This window comes from Thalia democratica, chromosome 4 (assembly GCF_965202585.1).
Source record: "Thalia democratica chromosome 4, ktThaDemo2.hap1.1, whole genome shotgun sequence".
NCBI lineage: Eukaryota > Metazoa > Chordata > Thaliacea > Salpida > Salpidae > Thalia > Thalia democratica.
In genome coordinates this window covers 24075446-24094334 of record NC_139168.1, presented here as the reverse complement: position 1 = coordinate 24094334, position 18889 = coordinate 24075446, and the positions used below count along the sequence as shown (strand labels likewise).

Sequence of the window (18889 nt, the reverse complement as noted above, 5' to 3'; positions counted from 1 at the left end):
TAAAAATCACTTCTTTTAAATTCTTTAAAACTTTTACAACAGTTTATTTAACTATTCAAATGTAAAATATTAATTAAATTGTAAAAGTTAAACTACTAAATAAAATAAAAATTACCTTTTTAGCACAAAAAACTTAAACTAATCTTCGTCAAAATCTTTCAGCGTATAAGATTTTACTTTTTTTGAAGAGGTTGTAACTTATAATTTAAATATCCACACGTTTTCTGTTAGTGTTGTTTATCTCCTTTTAAAAGTTATTTTTAAGTTTTTTTTTTTGTTCTTATGTTACTAAACAAGATTCATAGTACATTATTAAACACAAAGTTCAGTTAATTTTCGTTCAGTTTTATTTTCTTTAGTTTTTCATTTTGTTTAACTAATTGTTTATTAATAGAACTTAAAATATTTAAATGATAAATTGTATGTGTAATAGCTTGTAAGAAACTTTATAAGCATGTGGTGTACGACTCGATAACCGAAAGGTTCCTTTGTACACCAGGTTCTTAGACCAAACTTTTTTAGCGCTTTTTTTATTGTTCTATAAGCAATATATGAGTTTTTAATAGTATTGCAATGTTTTAGGTAATAAAAACAAAAGTGTTAGGTTGGTTAAAACTTTAAATTAATTGAAATGTAAATGTTTCTAACAGTAAATATCCTGGAAATTATTAAATTGAAATCTCGTAGCTTTCTTTAAAATAAATAAAATTAACTTTAAAATAAGATTGTTTTTTTAAAAACTACATATTTTATTTATTTATAAAAGTTTACTAGTTTATTTTTAAACAATTTAACTAAAAAATTTGTCTGTGACATAAATATTAAAACAAATCATGTTTCGAATTGTAAAGTTTAAATTAACAAACGTAATGAAACTTATTTACTAGTAAAACAAAAATAAATTAAGTTTATTTAAACTACTTTTTACTTATAGAACATGCATTTCATATAAACTTGTTAATCTTTTTATTAAATTGATTTTTACAATTTTGTACTAACCTTACAAAAACAACGAGTATAATTTTCAACTTAATAACAAAATATTTACTTTAAGTGAATGAAAATCAAAAAGGTTTTTTATTTAAGGCATTTTTTTGCCAGTTAATTAAAATATACTAAATTGTGTTTCTTTAAAACTTAAAAGTCTAAATTCCATTGACGAAATTAAAAGCTCTAATAATAGTTAAGTAATTTTTGTTTATAAAACTTTTCATGAATTTTTTATAGTATAGCGTGTGAGGGTAGTGAATAATTAATTATTTTTTTTCATAATCTCTAAAATCGTCTGCACTTCATCTTGAACTTGACACTAAAACTGTGTTAACTTTTTTTGAAAAAAATTTTAAGTTTTTTTTTATGTGATTAAACATTTGTAACTAGTTTTTAAATGTTTATTAATATTATTAAATTTATAAAAGTTTTTATAATTTACTTGCTGCAAAGATTAGTTATGAGTGTTTTATACTTGTATTTATTTAAGTCAATAACAGTTTGATCAATAGTTTGCAGCTCTCAAAAAAAAGTAGTAAGTATGTTTCTACATTAAGTTATTTTAGTTGTACAAATAAGTATTTTAGTTTTTAACCTACAGCATACAAAACTTGAACAAGTTTATAACTTTTCAAATGTTTTGTTTGTGGACAGTTTTTGATATTCAAATTTGAGCGTTTTATGTTATTGTTTAACCACATTAAAGTTTATGCAGCTGTTACTTTGAACTTCGTTTTAAATAAAAAAACGTTTTCGGTTTGAAGTAGAAATATATTCTGTTTATTTGTAATGATGTCACACTGTGAATCAAAATCCTGTCTAACTGAAATAGGGAATGAAATTCTGTACAAAATCAACATTTGTAAATCTTTAAAAGAAATAACATACCCTAGATTATATATTATTAGAACAAAGACTATTAGACTTGAAGTATTTTTTCTTCATTCTCTTTTATGTTAAAATATAGATTAATTTTGAATTAAAAAATGTAGCAGTATATGTCTTTTTGTTCAGGTTGTAAACCTTTAGTCGATGCTAAATGTATTAAAAATATATTAATAAAGAACACTTTCAACTAAAATTATTCAACAAACAAACAAAAAATGTAAATTAAATAGGGTGTTTTCGAATAGTACGTCGACAAAAACTTCTAAAGTCTAAAAAATAATAATATTGAGTTTAATTTGAAAAAAGTTTTTTTAACTTTAGGTCTACTTAATCTAAGGATTCTAATAAAATTATACATATATATCTCGAAATCGTGCTAAAAGTACTATAATTTTTTAGGTTTACTAGGTTAAAATAAAATTACATAAGTTTTTATGTTACTGTTTTTTTTTTGTTTGCAAAAATGTAATTTTTGTTTTACAAAACTACTAAAAAACCAAATTAAATAAAGTTTTAAATAGGCTTTTTTTAAACTATAATAAACGAAGTAAACTTAATTTATTTGAAAGTAATTTTTTTGACGGTTGATTTTCTATTTCAAAAGACATTCAAACTTCATCTCAGCAAAAAAACCTTGTAATCGCCGCAAACTCTGCATAATTTTTGTTGTTTTCGAAGTTTTTTTATTTAGCGCTAGAATTTTGGTTTTCTGACCACTAATTTCAAATAAAATTTCAAAAAAATTTTTTCTATCTTCTAGTTGCGGTCCACTGTGTTTTATACATAATTTAAAACTTATTTCAAAGTAAAAAGTTTAAAATAAACACAAGTGTTTTTTTAGGACTAATTTTATTATTAATGAATTACTTTTTTTTTGTTTCAACTGAGAAACTAGCATTAAAAACCTAGAAATTAACACCTAGCAACTTTGTTTACTTGTACTTAACCGGTTCTTACTTTTTATAACTCATACTCTTTAATTAAAGTATAACAAGCACAAAGCAAGTATACAGTTTCAAACAAAACATGGTATACAAGTTTGTTCTTTTAACTTTGTGGATATTTGTTAACTTGGTTGAAAGCAAACTTACAAGAACACCTATCATTGATGTTGGTCGTGATGTACATACCGCTTCATCTTTGAAACAAGCTGGTTCGTTGTAGTTAATAATTTTTTATTTTTACAAATTTTTTTTTAGTTATTTAGCTGCTAAATATAAGCTTTTAGATACTAAGTTAGTTAATTAACGATTTTTCTTATTATAATTATTAGATAAAACCAAATAAATACTGTATGTTTACATTTCAGTATTCATATTTTATTAAGTTAATAATACTTTTTTTAGTCTGTAGTGCATGTTTACTCATAAAATTAAATAAGGCTTTTTGAAATGTTTTGGAAAAATATTTGGTTTAAACCATGTACCAATTTGTTTTAAACAAATTATTTGTATTAAAAAGCCTGTTATAACGATTCCGTTTAAAAAAATAGTAGATATATTGCCATTAAGTTGTTCAAAAAAATTTCAGAAATTAAAACACTTACTCTTTTTATATTAACATTTCACTCTTTTTTCTTAATCATACAAAAACAACTTCTGTAAGTATTTTTATGAAAAGAAATAGCTAAATGTATTTGAGTTTACGGCAAACAATTGACTTTTTAACTTCATAAATGTTAAGGTTGTGTTTGTGACGTCATAGGTTCGATTGGTAATCTCTGTAACCCTAGCGACGGACAATGCTTGTGTAAGAAGAATGTTGGAGGTTTTTCAATTTGTATTTGTAATTAATGATGAGGTGCTAGCTTGTAAAAAATTGTGTTTTTAATTATAAAGTAGAACAATTTTTTTTAAAGTATATATTTTTTAATTTTCTTTAATTTTTTACGAACTCTTTAATGAAAGTAGTAAAAGTAAAGATTAGATCTGTGTTTATAAACTTATCAAACTACCTTGATTCTGAATCTTTCATTAAAGCATACGTATCAAAAAAGTTCTGAAGCGCATTTTCATAATAATTAAATACTCGACCTACCCACAGGTTTGCACTGTGACAAATGTGATAACGGTTTCTACCGCTCGCCACAAGGTGGCTGCAAACCTTGCAACTGCAACCTGGCGGGAGTCAAGCACGGAACCTACTGCGACAAAGAGACGGGCCAGTGCGCGTGCAAGATGAATTATGGCGGGAAAAGGTGCAAATATTGCGATTGCGACCCGCAGGGCACGGTGCCTGGTACGCGGTGCGACAGTAGGACCGGACAGTGCGTATGTAGGAACAACTACACCGGCATTGACTGCAGTGAGTGCAGTATCGGCTTCTGTGGTGCGATGCTGTCTGTGTTCGGATGACATTTAATTAAAAAAATCTGATGATTAATACTGTTTTCTAAAACATTTAATGTCTTAATAAATCTTTGGTAAACTTGTAGTGTTTAGTCATTTATCATTACTTCTTTAGACTTTTAATGGTTTTAAAAACACTAAGACTTTTGTAACTAGTATGTTTACTTATACTTAATAACAAAAATTTTTTAAAGTATCATTAATGAAATTCAATATCATACAGTAGTTATATTAAGTATATAACAGAAAAAATGGAACTTGATATTTCAAACAACTAATATAAAGACTGTAATTTTTTCGAAAGTATTTGTTATAAGTTACAATAGTTTTTGTGCTAATTAATGAGCAAAACAGTTTAGATAAGCAAAATGTACAATGAAAAATTGAAAATTTTATTTTAAAGGTCTTAAGAAGAACATATTTTGTAATTAATTCAGCCACAAACTTAATTTTAAGTCAAGAACTTTTTAAAGCTCAAAAACTGTAATAAAAGATATATATTAAGCTTATAAGTCTAGAATTGACAAAAATACTATAAGTAAACATTTATAAGTATATAAGTAATGTTAATAAATGTCTGTCCAGTAAAAAATTCAGACATTTTAATTTATAAAACTTAGCATAATGAACTTTTATAATTTTTAAAACTCTACTACAGCAATAAATTAACTGTGTGTTGAATGGTTTCCTGTTACCTGTGCGACCCCTGAAAAAACTGGAATAAACGTAAAAAAAGCGATTGAATATGGTTTTATTTTAAGTTTGGTCCAAGGACCTGGTGCACGAAAAAACCTTTCGTTTATCGAGTCATACACCAGGATACAGTTTAAAGTCATGCCCAGGACAATAATAATAACCATTAACTAATAAAAACAACTAATACCTAATAAGAATAACTAAAAACTTATATCGTTTTGTTAACGTTTTGATATCAAGAATAATTTAGTTTGCATTTTTAAAGAACTACTTTAAAATAGCGTAATTTTCTAATTTGTTTGCAGAAAAAAGTATATAAGTATTATAAAAAAGTCTGTATTACGAACGGAGCACATTTGAAGAAGGAAACATTTTATTCGAAATTAGATTATCAAATGTTAAAAGTTTTTTTGACTTTTCTATAATTTATTTCAAAAAATACACAAGACTCAAATTTAATAACAATATATATTTCATGCTTAATTCATCAGTTGTTTACTAAGCAATAAAAATAAAACTTCAAATTTAGCTTATATAGTGAAAATGTAATCAATGTAAAAGTAATAATAATAGAGCAAAGGGTAATTAACAATACATAAGTATTTTAGTTACAAAGCAACTAAAAATTAATAAAACTTATGTAACAACTTATAAAACAATTTATGAAAACAAATAAACAATATAATGATTAGACCTGGGGACAAAAATACGATATCAGAATATAAAAAAGTATGGCAGCTTACCAGTTTAACTGCTTCTGTGAAGATAGTTATATCGGAATGACTTCAAGGCAATTTGGTTAAATGATAAAAAAACATATTCCGAAAAGTATTGATGAATTTTTTAAAACGAGTGATAATGAAAATAAATCTATAAGAGTAGTAAATGCTTCAAAAAAATCTACTATTGCAGAACACCTGGTTAATAAACTTGTTTGTGCAAGTGATTATAACTTTAAACGAATCAAAATTATTAAAAGTTGATTTGACATTTTTGATTTAATTAAACTTGAGGCTATATGTATTTTATAAGAAAGCCTAAACTGTGTAAACATAAGGACTTTGATTATACTTTTTGTTACGTTTTTATTTACTTATTATTTAGTTACATTGTAATTAAAAGTACTTATGTATTGTTAATTACCTTTTGCTCTTTGTTATTTACTTTGCATGAGAATTAAAATAAAAACAAAATGTTTACTTGAAAACCATACAAAAATAACAACAAAGAAAACAACTAAAAACTTAAAAATGACGCGACATCCAACTCTTCCAAAGTTGTCTCTAGTTAAAATAACAACAATAAAAGTTAATTTATAAACTAATAAATTTTACACAGCTATCTTTGTACAAATGCGATTATTAAAAAACCTATTAGTCTGGTGTTTTATTTTAATATTGGTAAATCCAAGAATATTTGTAGTGTTTTATCAATCTAACTAACAAATAAAAACTTTTAATGTGTATTTTTAGTAATACTATAAAGTAACTTTATTATTTATAACTCAAACAGTCAAAATTTCATTTTAAAAATTTAAAAACTGTTATTTACAGTGAATAAATAGAAAAAAAAAATTATATTTTGTTTGTATAAACCTCGAAAAACATCGATTTAATGATCTATACTTTTTATTTTAATTTAACTTGTATCCAGACGACTTAAGTTTTGTTTCAAACAACCTTCTATAAATAGTCGATCATTTGAACCATTAAGTATCGCAAGTGGTTTTTTGAAGTTTAATGGCTTGTACGCATATCATATCAAGTATGTAACTTTCAAACGTATCAAACTAAAGTCAATTGTTTACACAACAGTAGATGATATTGCGCCAAGTGTTGTTTTTAGGTTTCTCAAAGTTTTGTAGTGGCCCAGCTTGTGTGAAATACAAACCACAAGACATGACAAAGACCTTGAACATTGTTGATAATTTAGCACCAAAAAAAATTTCTATTAGTTGTTTCAGTTTATAAGTTTATACCCAGTTACATCAATATATGATTACTGTTTCAGACAAATATGAACATTGGTTATGTTTTTTGTCTTTGGATAGTCGTTTTTTTTGTCACAAAATAGGTATATAGCTTAATTGTATTTTATTTGTATTATAACAACTAGCTACAAATGTTTTCGTTTTATATAAAAATAAAAGTTTGTTTTTCAAAATACTTTTAAAAGTATTAGTTTTACAGTATTAGTCTAAACTTTGATGAACAGTATTATTTCATCTTATGGGATGTTATTATAATATAAATAATTTCATAATTTCTATTTCAAAACGTAGAACAATAATTTGCACATGTAGCAAATGCCATAAACTCAACGAGTTTTATAAAAAAGGTGTGTAGGTTGCAGAGTATATAATTATTTTTTTATTTACTCGTTTTAAAATTTTGTATTAAATACTAGCATACTGAAAATAAAGTTTTCAACACAAGTCACGTATTTGAAATTTTTGGAGAAGTCAGTTGTTAAGTTGATAATTCTATAACACTTTAACAACTTAGGTTAAAAAACTATTCAAAAATATATGAAAATAATATCATCTTTTTTTTTTAAATTAAATAGGTAAGATTTCAAGATTAAAGATAACTTTTATGAGCGTGTAAATGAACAATTATAATATTTTTTCCAGTTTAGTATTAATGAAAGAAGTTATAGTTAGGCCGCAAAGAAGTTGCACTAATAATAAGTTTTTTAAAAGAAGTTAAACGACAAATAAAAACAAAATGTGCAGATGTAGATTTTAAAATATTTACTGTTAATGAAAGTTACGAATAGTGTAGATTGCATTGAAAAGTTATCCATGAAGAGTTTAAATGATAATAGATTTCATTTTTCATGCATCTTACGTTTACTTTTCGGAAGTTGGCCATGGACGACTAAACTTTTACATTTTTTTCATTAAAACTCTTTCAAAAACTTTCCTTATACAAATATCATAACCCATATTTACATAAAAAAACGTTATATTGGTAATTTAAAGTATTTAAATATAAGCCATTTGAATTTATGATTTGCAAAGTCTATTACAAAGGTTTCATAAGTTTAAAACACAAGTTTAAAAACATAAAAAAACAGCTTAATAAATGTTTGAAAACAGATACCACTACATTTGAAAGGCTTTAGAAAATTACACGTTTATTAAAAACTTTTCTTATAGTCTAAAATTTTACTGAAAAAGTTATTAAGTGTGGTAAAAATAAAACCAAGAAGTGAATGGAAATTTACTGAACATTTTTTTTAATAATAATCAAAATATGAAATTTTATTATTGTCCGAAACTGTATTAACTGAATGTTTAACAATTATGTTTTACTTAAAAAAAGGTAAGCAAAAAATGAGTTTTGCTTGTTTTTTATACTAAAACATAAGCGCCTTTTGAGCTCGAAATATTAAAAAGTTAAAAAAGTATTTGATTGACTTTGTATTTTACACATTTTAGATTTTTATAAAACAAGAACAGTAAAATTTTTATTTAAAAAAACACCTTTTATTTTGTACTTAAATTGATAAATTAAAAGATTTGAAGTTTTAAATTTTTATACGACTTAAACGCTAAATTGAAAAAATAGGTATACACTAAATTTGTTTATTATACTGTTATAGTTACTTTTAATACTAAAATACTCTATGGGTGATTTTTTTACAAAGTTATGAATTTTACAAGTTGAAAAAGTACATTTATTTTACTACTTGTTTAAAAAAATATAATAACGTTCTATCGAATTGCTAAAAAATAATTAAAACTGTAAAGGTAAACTGTAAAATAGAAAAATAAAATATTCTTATGTTAGAACAACTATTTACTGTTTTTTTTACTTTTTTAGTTAGATTTATAATTTGTACGGTATACAACAGGCTGGGTCAAGTGGCTTCTTCGGAGGCCATGAGGTCATAATTTAAAACTTACACTAGCTAGATATTATGGATTTGATGACGAACAGCAAAAAATAATAAGAAAAGGTCTTAGGAGTTTTTAGTAGTAGTTTTGAAATCAACATAAACATCGGCAAAAGTCTGCAGAGCAGAAGACTTTCGTAAGCCGTAAGACAAAGCTCTCAAGTTTAAAAAAAGGGTTGATCATATCAGTTCGATCATCAGACCACAAGCTCTCCGTAAACTAAGACCGCTTTCGTCCTCTACAAACGATTTAGACATGCAAGCATGAACCAATCATTTGCTGATAATGATCAGTGACGTCAGCATTGTCTTTTGCCGTGCAACGTTCAATACATTGTCCACCAGGCAAGACATCTGGTACGCTCGTATTAAATACGATCAACAAAAATATCGACGAAAGTCTGCAGAGCAGAAGCCTGGACTTTCGTCTACCGTGATACAAAGCTCAAGTTTAGCAAGAGGGCTGATCATCCAGGGACAAAACCGGTCTCAGTCTACCGAGGGCTTGTGGTCTGATGGTCGAATTGGTATGATCAACCCTTTTAGTATTTTTAAAACTTATACCTAGGTATTATGGAAAAAAATAGGAAATCTAGGGGGCCACAAGCCGTAGTCGGGGAGCCACAAGGCCATGATTTGAAACTTACACTAAATATTCTGGAGTTGATGGTTGTGAACAAAAAAAATGGTGTTAGGCGGTTTTTATGGTTTGAGAAATGTTGTTGGAGGGGCTATCGCTTTTTTAATTTTTTAAAGGGGGCGTTTTAGAAAAAAAGTTTAAAAAATTCTGGTATACAAGGTTAAGTTTTCTAAATACAATAGCGTCGCGCCAACTGGTATAATTTCCTGGACAAGACATCAAAGTATATACAAGTGGTGTGCAAATCGATAACCGAAAGCTTTTTTCGTACACCAGGTTCTGAGACCAAAAATTTTGAGCATTTTTTGCCGTTAAATAAACAAATAGTACAACTTTTCCTAGAGACTGAATTAAACGCTCTAAATCTAGAATATCTGCGATTTTACTACTATTTTTTCTTTCTAGCTGTAGAACCATTGTGAATACTCTTATAATCAAACTAATTTATCATTGAAAGTACTTCATATAAAAAATATTAAGAGTAAATATTTACCTTTGAGCTTAGTAGGAACTCGAAATGTAAATTATAACATCTATGTGTATGTATAGTTTACTCCTTATCGTTATATGTATTTTTCACATTAAATCTCTGACGCTGACATATTCAAAATAATAAAAAACACAATTTAGGAAAAAAAAACTTATCATTATAAAGTGTACAACGACTTTAGCTGAATGTTTTTAGCATATACTATCATGTATAATTGTATCTAATTTAAGTAACTAATAAATCATATGCATTATTTTTAGAAAACCGGTTAAATTTTTTTTCTAAACAAAACTAAAGTAATACATTTTGTAATATTTAATAAACTAAATAGTTTCAACAAAAACCGCACAAATAAAACAAGTTTACACATACTACTTATACTTTACTAAAAACTAACTGATTAGTTCGACACATTTGATTTTACATTTTGAAATTTAAGTGTAATAATTTACATATCTTAAAAAGAAAACAAGTTCTTAGTAAAATCACATCTAACCATTGTTTATCAACATGTAAACAATGGTTTCAACAACTTGTTTTTCATTATAGATTATTTCACTTAAAACTAATTATAAATAGCTTTAAGCCTAAATTTTCTTTAAACTAAGCTACCATTAGAAAAAAAAATTTTTTGAATGCTCATTAAGAACTTATTTACTGGAAAATAAATTGAATGTATTATATTATATCACACAAGTTTATAAAATTTAGATTGTAGTAAAAGTTTGTTTAAGTTTTAGTTGTCGTAATAAACTACAAGTAGACAACTTTCCTGTAATAAAATAAGCAGTAAAACCAAATAAACGTATACGTGTGATTGAGTAGTATGAAGTAAAAAAAAACAGTTTGTTATTTTCTTTCAAGTGTTAGTTGTTTCCAATATTAGAAACAGCAGCACCTAAAAAGTAAACGATTCAATGCGAATCTTGTCTGAAATTGGCATTGTAAAGTCTCAAAATAGTAGAGTTATCCATCCATAAAATATTATTTTTATTAACACAGACAGAATTTTAGTTTGACAAGCCAAACAATAGATACGAAAAGTTTGTTGCTTAGTTTTTCATGAAAAATTAAGTATTTTTTTGATTATATTTCTATTAACTTTTTATGTATTTTTACTGACTTTTACTAAACAAATAGTCTGCTAAGTTAAATACTTTATAGTATTAGATCAAAATTTTAACTTTATTAAAAAAAAAAAGGATTAAAAACTAAAAAATAGTTTGAACTTTTAATTTTTTTAAGCTTTTTGTTCATCAATTTAAAATATATCAAAACTTTATATTCTTATAAGAATTCTATAAGTTTTATTGTAATACTGTTTATAGTTTTTTAAAACTCTAAATAAAATTAACTTAAGGAAAAATGAAAATTTTACATTACACTAGTATTTAGGTGAAACCGGTAAAAGCGTAAATTATCTACTTCAAAGATTTTAGATTAATTTAAACGCAAAAACATTTTTTTCATAGTATTGGTAATTTGTTTCTTTAGTTTATTAAACTACTTAAACTGCACGTTTCATAAAAATTTAATTATAACTAAATATTGTACATATTTTCTTGAACATTTTATCATTTTTTTAACTATTTTTTTATCATAATTAAAAATATATCGTCCTAAAATCTAAAACTTAAAAAACGTTTCATAACTTTTAAAACTTGTGGCTTTGTGAACTAGTTGACATAGATTAAATTAAAATTTTAAGCTTAAAACTTTTAAGTTTTAATTGCATCAAATAAAAACATTTTAAGTTTTGAAACAATATTTTTTTTATGTAAATTTTTAGGTTTTTTAAAACAATTGTTGATAAAACACCACTTTGTAACCAAATTCAAGTGCGCAGAATGTTCTTAGGTCATGTGTCGCAAGCATAACGCAATTACGTGACGTAATCCAGCAAAATATGAACAGGCGAGCGTTTGTTGCAGTTACCGACGTGCGAGTCACGTGACATTCAATCACGTGACAAATCGCTCGAGGGGTGTTCTCACAATTACGCTTTTATTTTCGGAAACATTCAAAACACAAAAGTGTGAGCGCCGGAGTTGTTTGCGAAAATGTTGAAATTTGTTTTTTGCCTCTGTATTGGATTAGCAGTGTCTTTGCCAGCTGCTAAAAAGAGTCTAGATGTCAAAGGTTGTTTATAAACTCACTTTTTTTTTTAAACTTAAAATTGTAACACGCTTCTTGAAGTAAAATAGTTATTCTGTTTTAATAGTTTGAGTTTTAACTTTTAATATGCGATTGTATTAATTAAAATTTCATTCAAATGAAAAGGCTGTTATAAAGTATTTCATACAAATTACTGCTATAATTTATTTTATTTATTTTTACTGTTTGTAAACTGTCTGTTTTGATTAGTTTTATGATTCGTTCTGTTTGTGCAGTTTTTTTTTGAATTACAATATTAAATTAATCTGTTGAGGTACTAACTTTGTACTATCGAAATTTTTAAACTAAGTTTAAAATAGATTTTAATATCTTAACAAAGCACTTGACAAATATGAAAATAAAAGTTTATTTATTTAATCCAATAAACTTTAAGATTAAAATATTTTGTGAAATAAGACTTCAAAAAATTTATGTAACTGAAAACACAGTAATTCGTCTTAGGTTGTTTGAAATAGCAGTGTTTTTATAAAGCATAGAGGTTTCATTATTGTCAAACAAGCAAGTCGTGACTTATAACGTAACCGCGTCTGACCTCAAAATTTATACAAAAACAAAATAAACTGTTGTACTTTTGATGCCTAAAAACAAGATTATAAAAGTTTCTAATCTTAAAAATGTTGTATATTAAACGTTTTTATTTCAAGTTACTAAATCAAAAATTACAAAAACCGGAAAAATAAAAATAGTATTTTATTTTGTTGTTATTCAAATAGTTTTGGTAATAGTTTTTGCAGCCATTAAATATATCATAAATATTTTTTAAATTAAAGCGAAGTCCACTTTGTATATATATACCTTATGTTTAATTGAATCTTAACAGATCTGTAGAACTGTGTTAATTTGTTTAACAGAATTACATGTTAGTTTTTTAAAGAAAAGTGGAAAATGTTTTTGTTATATCCAGTAACCTGCCAACTAAGTACTCACTTCCTAGGTATGTGCTGCTGACATGGTACGCACCTTTTAGCCGAAAAACGCTGTGTTCAAATTTTTTTGTGCTTTGAAATTTAAAAACAAACCTTAAAGTAGCAATAAAAAAGTTTTGTATCTAAAAATGAACTATACTGTACTAAATTAAAGTTATTTAAATTAATAAGCTAGTTTAGGGTTATAAACTTTATAAAAAAGTCAAAAAAGTGTATGCTAAACAAAAACATCAAGCTACTTTAACAGACATATTTTCAAAAGTATTTAGTTCTAAATAGATCACAACTGCAATGATCTTTATTGTCATTAATATCGCTTTTTTATATATTCATCTATTTAGAACTAAATACTTTTGAAAACATGTCTGTTAAAGTAGCTTGATGTTTTTGTTTAGCATACACTTTTTTGACTTTTTTATAAAGTTTATAACCCTAAACTAGCTTATTTTTAATAAACACAATTTTATAAAAGCATTATTATACTCTCGAACATTTATTTCAAATTATTAATTACATAATTATATGTACCATGTAAATTTTTAAAGCACAAGGATACAATTAAGATTGAAAAAATTTGAATATAGGTTGAATACAAAATTAAATACATTAGTACTTACTTATAACCACATATATTGAAAAATACTTAAGACTTCTAATATGCTTTCAACAAATATGATTTGTTTTTTTACTTAAAGTTTTAGTTTTTGGTAACTTTGATTTAATAGTCGTTTGTAATCTAGTGGCTTTTAAGATATTTGTATTAGGCTTAATGTAGGTAATTATAGACCGAAATTTCTTAGATACGCACTGCCAATTGGTAACGCACTTTTGCGCTGTGTTGAAAGTGCGTACCTAGGTGGCAGGTTACTGTATTCCAGCGAACTTGCTTTGCTAGGATTTGTATTAACAAAACATTGGCCTGTAATGTTTTAATGATATATACAAAAAAAAATTAACAAATCTTATTTATATTTATATACTTACTATATACTATAATACTATAAAAAACTAAAAATATATTTTTTTTACTGCTTGTATCATAATTCTGTTTCTTAAACTAAACAATATTTAAATTTAATTTATTCATTGTAACACCTTACGTAATTTAAAGTTTGTGCTGGTATGAAAAAAATACTGAAATGAATTGAAGATGGTATTTAAGTAGCTGTCAACATTTAATGATTACTTTATTATTAATATTTTAATAAAATGTTTTAGCTGATATGCTTTCTATTTTGATAATGAGTTACATTTAAATGGTCACTACATTTTTTTATATTTTTTAGTTAGTTGAAATAATATTTCAGATGAAAACGAAAGTACTTTCAAGAAAAAAGTTAAAACTTCACTTGAAAAAATCAAACAAGTTTTTAATAAGTTAGAAGAAGGTCATGTCTGGCTGAATTTTTCAAATGTGTTTGCAACAAATAATCCTAACCTAAAACCTTCAAATCTTTACAAAGGCAAGTCAATTATAACCTCAAACCAAACTATTATTTTTCAACTTTGCCACTTAACCAAATTTGATGAGATTAAATGCTTTAAATTAATTTTTCATTTTTATTTTAACTTAAATTTTTTTAAAAAGTTTTTACTAATAGAGTTTTTTCTTGCAACTAATACTATAGCAAAAAAATAAAAACCAACTTTAGCAGAAATTTTTTACATTCATTTAATTTTTATCATTAAGTTGTTAAAGTAATACGCTTGTTCTTATCACAACTTTTAATTGGCTTCAAACACAGATATTAGCGATAAAGAGGTGCATTTTCAAACCGCAGGATCGGCGGAAAAGTTCAACCGGAAGCTAATTGAGCTGGTCGACCGCGAAAACAGCTGGTCAGCCGACGAAAAGATAAACAAAAACGAGATGTTTGTCCGAAAGGCCGTCGCAAAGCTGTTTCCCAACGATGACTTCACTCAATTGAGCGATGACGTCACAGTGTCTGTATTGTGTCGTCACAGCAAGCACGCGTGCTCTGTCGCCCTCCTGCTCGAAGAAGCGTTCAACTCCCAAAGCGCCGACTTCCTCCCCCTCCTGCTCGCGACGTCATTGGAGGAAAGTGGTCATGACGTCATTGACGCCCTGCCGCTTCTCCTCACCCTCGATGACGTCACAATGAAGGCGAAGGATAGCCCCTCGCTGCTGCTCACCTGCCTCGGTTTCGAAAAGTCGCCGTCGCCGTCGGGTCTGGACGTGAACGAAATCATCCCGCTGCTGATGTCCGGAAGCGATGACGTCATAATGTCTATATTCAACGCGACCAGGCCTAATGATGTCACGCCGTACTTGATGACGTCACAAAGCGAAGTGGAGAGAATGGCCAGATTCCTCATCGTTTCCGGGTTCAACGCGGACCGGATTGAGAGAATCATCCCGTTTCTGTTTTCCGAAGAAGGTTTTTTAATAAGAAATTATTAAAAACAATTTAGATTTTAGTAGTTTGGTATATATAAGATTATTTATTTAATTACAAAAAAAAATATAATATTGTTACTGTACTGTTTTGTTTTATATAGTAAGTTTTCGAAATTTTAAAATTTTTAGTTTTTTTAATTGAAATAATTTACTTAGAAAAGATCTTGTTTGTTTTATTAAAAGTATACTAAATAAAATGTTAATAATTTTTGTTACATTATCAGAAACTAAAATATTTTGGAACTTTTCTCCTTAATAATTAAATTCGCTTACCCAAACATAATACTGTAAACACTCTTTAAATACGTAATTTCATATTCTACAGTGTTTTGGTAAATTTAAAAAAAAATTATGTAGCAGGTTTATACTTAAAAGATTTCTTCAAAGTTTCTAGGATATTAGATATGAATAATACTTTTAGTTACCACTTTTTCAAACTTGTGCAGCTTCCCTAGTGGACACTGACGAGTTGTTTCTTCTTCTGATTATTTTCGGAGGTCACATCAACTTGTGGGACTCTTACCTGCCGACCCTCATACAAAAAGACATCGACCAATCGCTCCTCCTCCTCGTTGCCATGACGACCAGGCTGACGAGCGATGACGTCACTGCTGACGAAAGCGGATTGCGAGTTAAAAAAGAGTCACGTGAGTTGTCTGTTGCTACAAATAGAATATAATTAAAATATAAAAATATAGTGCATATACAAAAAGCTTTAAATAAATATTTAAAATTAAAAAATTAAAAAAATATTTAAAATTATTTTTCGGAAGATCAAATGTATTTTTTAGCTGTTTTATATTTGAAAAATCTTAAAAAAATATTTTTAAAAATTAAGATTTTTATCTTTTGAACGCGCATCTTAAACAGGAATTAAATTTCTTTTAATAGTTTTTAATCTTTAAAAGTTTCTGATTAGCATTTTAATCCGCTCTGAAAATGTTTTAGTTTTTCAGAAAAGCAAATAAAAATTTCTCATTTAACAATAAACACTGAGTTTTCTGCTAACAGTTGTCTTTTATTTAAGAATTAAAGTGATAAAAATGTTCTTTTACTGATCAGTTTTTTGATCTGATCAATTAAACTTTGTCTGGCACACTTGATAAGAAAGTTCAATTACTGATAAACTCTTAATAAGAATATATTGTGCTTTTTACAAAAAGATACTTTTTTAATCGTCGTTAATCTAACTAAGCTTTGTTCAAAAATGTTTACGTTATTATTTTGTTGTTGCTTTTTTTTGAAGTGCTTAAATATTTTTACGGTATAAATAATTTTCCAACTCATATACTTATGCTATAAATTAAAAAATATACTATTGTGTAAGGTGAATATAGATATATTAATACTTTAAGTAAAAAAAAAACTTTTCTGTTTTAATATAGTAAAACATCTGTATTGTCTCTTTTGTTAGCAGCCTATTTTTGAAGCACCCGAAGATTACTAGCTAAAAAATTGTATGTGGAAGCACTCATTTCTAGTTTACATAATGTAGTAAATTTATATTTCATTGAAGTTAAAATTTAAAACTATCTGTTTTATATTTTTTAATCAAGTTAACAACTTTTTAACAAACTTGTTCTACGACCTTCTATTAAAAAGCAATTCTTTTCAGTTGTTCAATCGCATTAATGTCTTCAAAATAAGCACAATAAAGTTTAACTTAACCTTAAATACTATACTGTTTTTTAAATAACTTACAATTTAGATTTATTCGATTTAGACTACAAATTTCTAAAGAAGGCATTTTATTACAGATTACTATATTTTTCTGTATTTCATTCGTTATAGATTAATAAGCTCTTAGGTAAAAAAAGTCAACTTATTTAAAAAAAAAATTCTGTAGCATCTAATAAAAATTATTTTTAAAAAATTAATTATCACCATCAAAAACAATTATTTTTAGTAACACATATTGATTATTTGTAACTACATTGCAAACAGAACTATTTTTTTTCAATTGTTGACAAAAAGTTTTTTCTCAAGTTTTAAAATAAAAGATCTCTTCCTTTTTATAAATTAAAAGTATACATATTCCCAAATTTAAATAAATATCACTTGCTTACTAAAAATTCTTAATTTCCATTGTAAATCTTAAACATTTTGTTTTCATTTTTTGTTAGTCATTAATGCCACTTACAATATTTTCATTGCACAATCAAGTATACATATATGTTTTTCAACGGTTACGTTTTTCTGACACTTATTTTTTTACAGACCTGAATTTTTTCTTACCTCTTATGTTACTGAACAAAAGTGACGACTGCGATTATTTCGATATTCTTACTCTGACGGCGCTTGACGAAATAAATCGTTTGAACGATCAAGAGGAAAAATAAATTCTACTGTGTTAGGTGGTTTCCACAAACACACAAAATTTTTGTTTGTAATATAAGCATTTTTAACAAAATTTTTAAGACTGTAAAAGAATTTCTGGTGAAACAAGCTTAATGAAAAATTTAAAAAAAGTTTTTCGTTTCTTACCAATTTAACTTGTTTTTATTTTAATTTTTTTATTTTCTTAAATTCTATCAACACACACTATATATTTAAAATATAAGGAATGCTTTTATATGGATTATTATTTTTTAAACTAATCATATCTTCAGTTTAAAGCTTTTAAACAAACGATTAATGATACTTTTTTTTATCAAAAACAAAGTTATTTCTCTACACAAATAATATAAATTAAGTTCTTTAAAGTAAAGAAAACAGCTAGAAAAGATATTTATTTTTTTAGTTGATATTTTTTTAAATCCAAAAAATTTCCACTTCAAATAATATTAATAACTTGTCAAGTATTAAACAAATTATCAAAGTTACTAAACAAAGTAGATTTACATGAAGATGAAATTAAAAGTTTCTTGTGTATAAAGTTGGTCGATTTTTCTTAAATATAAAATTTAATATTTGTCAAAAATGATTTGTTTAAACAAATCTTAATAATAAAACCGAAGTTTGTAAAGACATCGAATTAATATAAGATTAGTTATAAAAACTTGGCTTAACTTTTTTGATCAATGATAATTACATATTAATTTCGTTTAGCTCTGCATCAAAATAAACTTGGTATAAACTGATACTAATACAGTGTAAATATAGTTATAAACAGTAATTTTGAAATACTTGACTAAAAATTGTTACGTCATGAAGCATAAAAGTCTGTTTAAATTAGAGATGAATTATACTTAGCTTAAAGTTGTTTGTAAAACAAAACTGTTAAAACATTTAAGATAGTAGAAATTTTTTTTGAAACAAACTTAAATAAAAAGTACATTACAAAAATACGACAACAATAATACTAAAAACACACCGTTTATAAAGTTTTAAGTTGTAAAAATCTCTTGGTTTGCAAATTTTCGACTCACGAGTTCTAATAAACAAAAATTCTAGAACTGAGAGATGGTAACTGTTTTT

At 26.0% G+C, this 18889-nt stretch overlaps 2 protein-coding genes across 2 annotated transcripts; both read left to right on the top strand.

Annotated features, from left to right (window-relative positions):
* Positions 1-2870: 2870 nt before the first annotated feature.
* Positions 2871-4303, top strand: LOC145835130 (uncharacterized). The gene is made up of 3 exons (XM_082942679.1): positions 2871-3031; positions 3562-3645; positions 3922-4303. Exons 1-3 carry the CDS (start codon positions 2905-2907, stop codon positions 4230-4232), a joined length of 522 nt encoding a protein of 173 aa, XP_082798805.1. The 5' UTR covers positions 2871-2904; the 3' UTR covers positions 4233-4303.
* A 7669-nt stretch (positions 4304-11972) lies between these two features.
* Positions 11973-18213, top strand: LOC145834454 (uncharacterized). The gene is made up of 5 exons (XM_082941887.1): positions 11973-12091; positions 14361-14516; positions 14799-15452; positions 15919-16119; positions 17690-18213. The coding sequence occupies exons 1-5, from the start codon at positions 12013-12015 to the stop codon at positions 17809-17811; spliced, it is 1212 nt and encodes a 403-aa protein (XP_082798013.1). The 5' UTR covers positions 11973-12012; the 3' UTR covers positions 17812-18213.
* Positions 18214-18889: the final 676 nt, after the last annotated feature.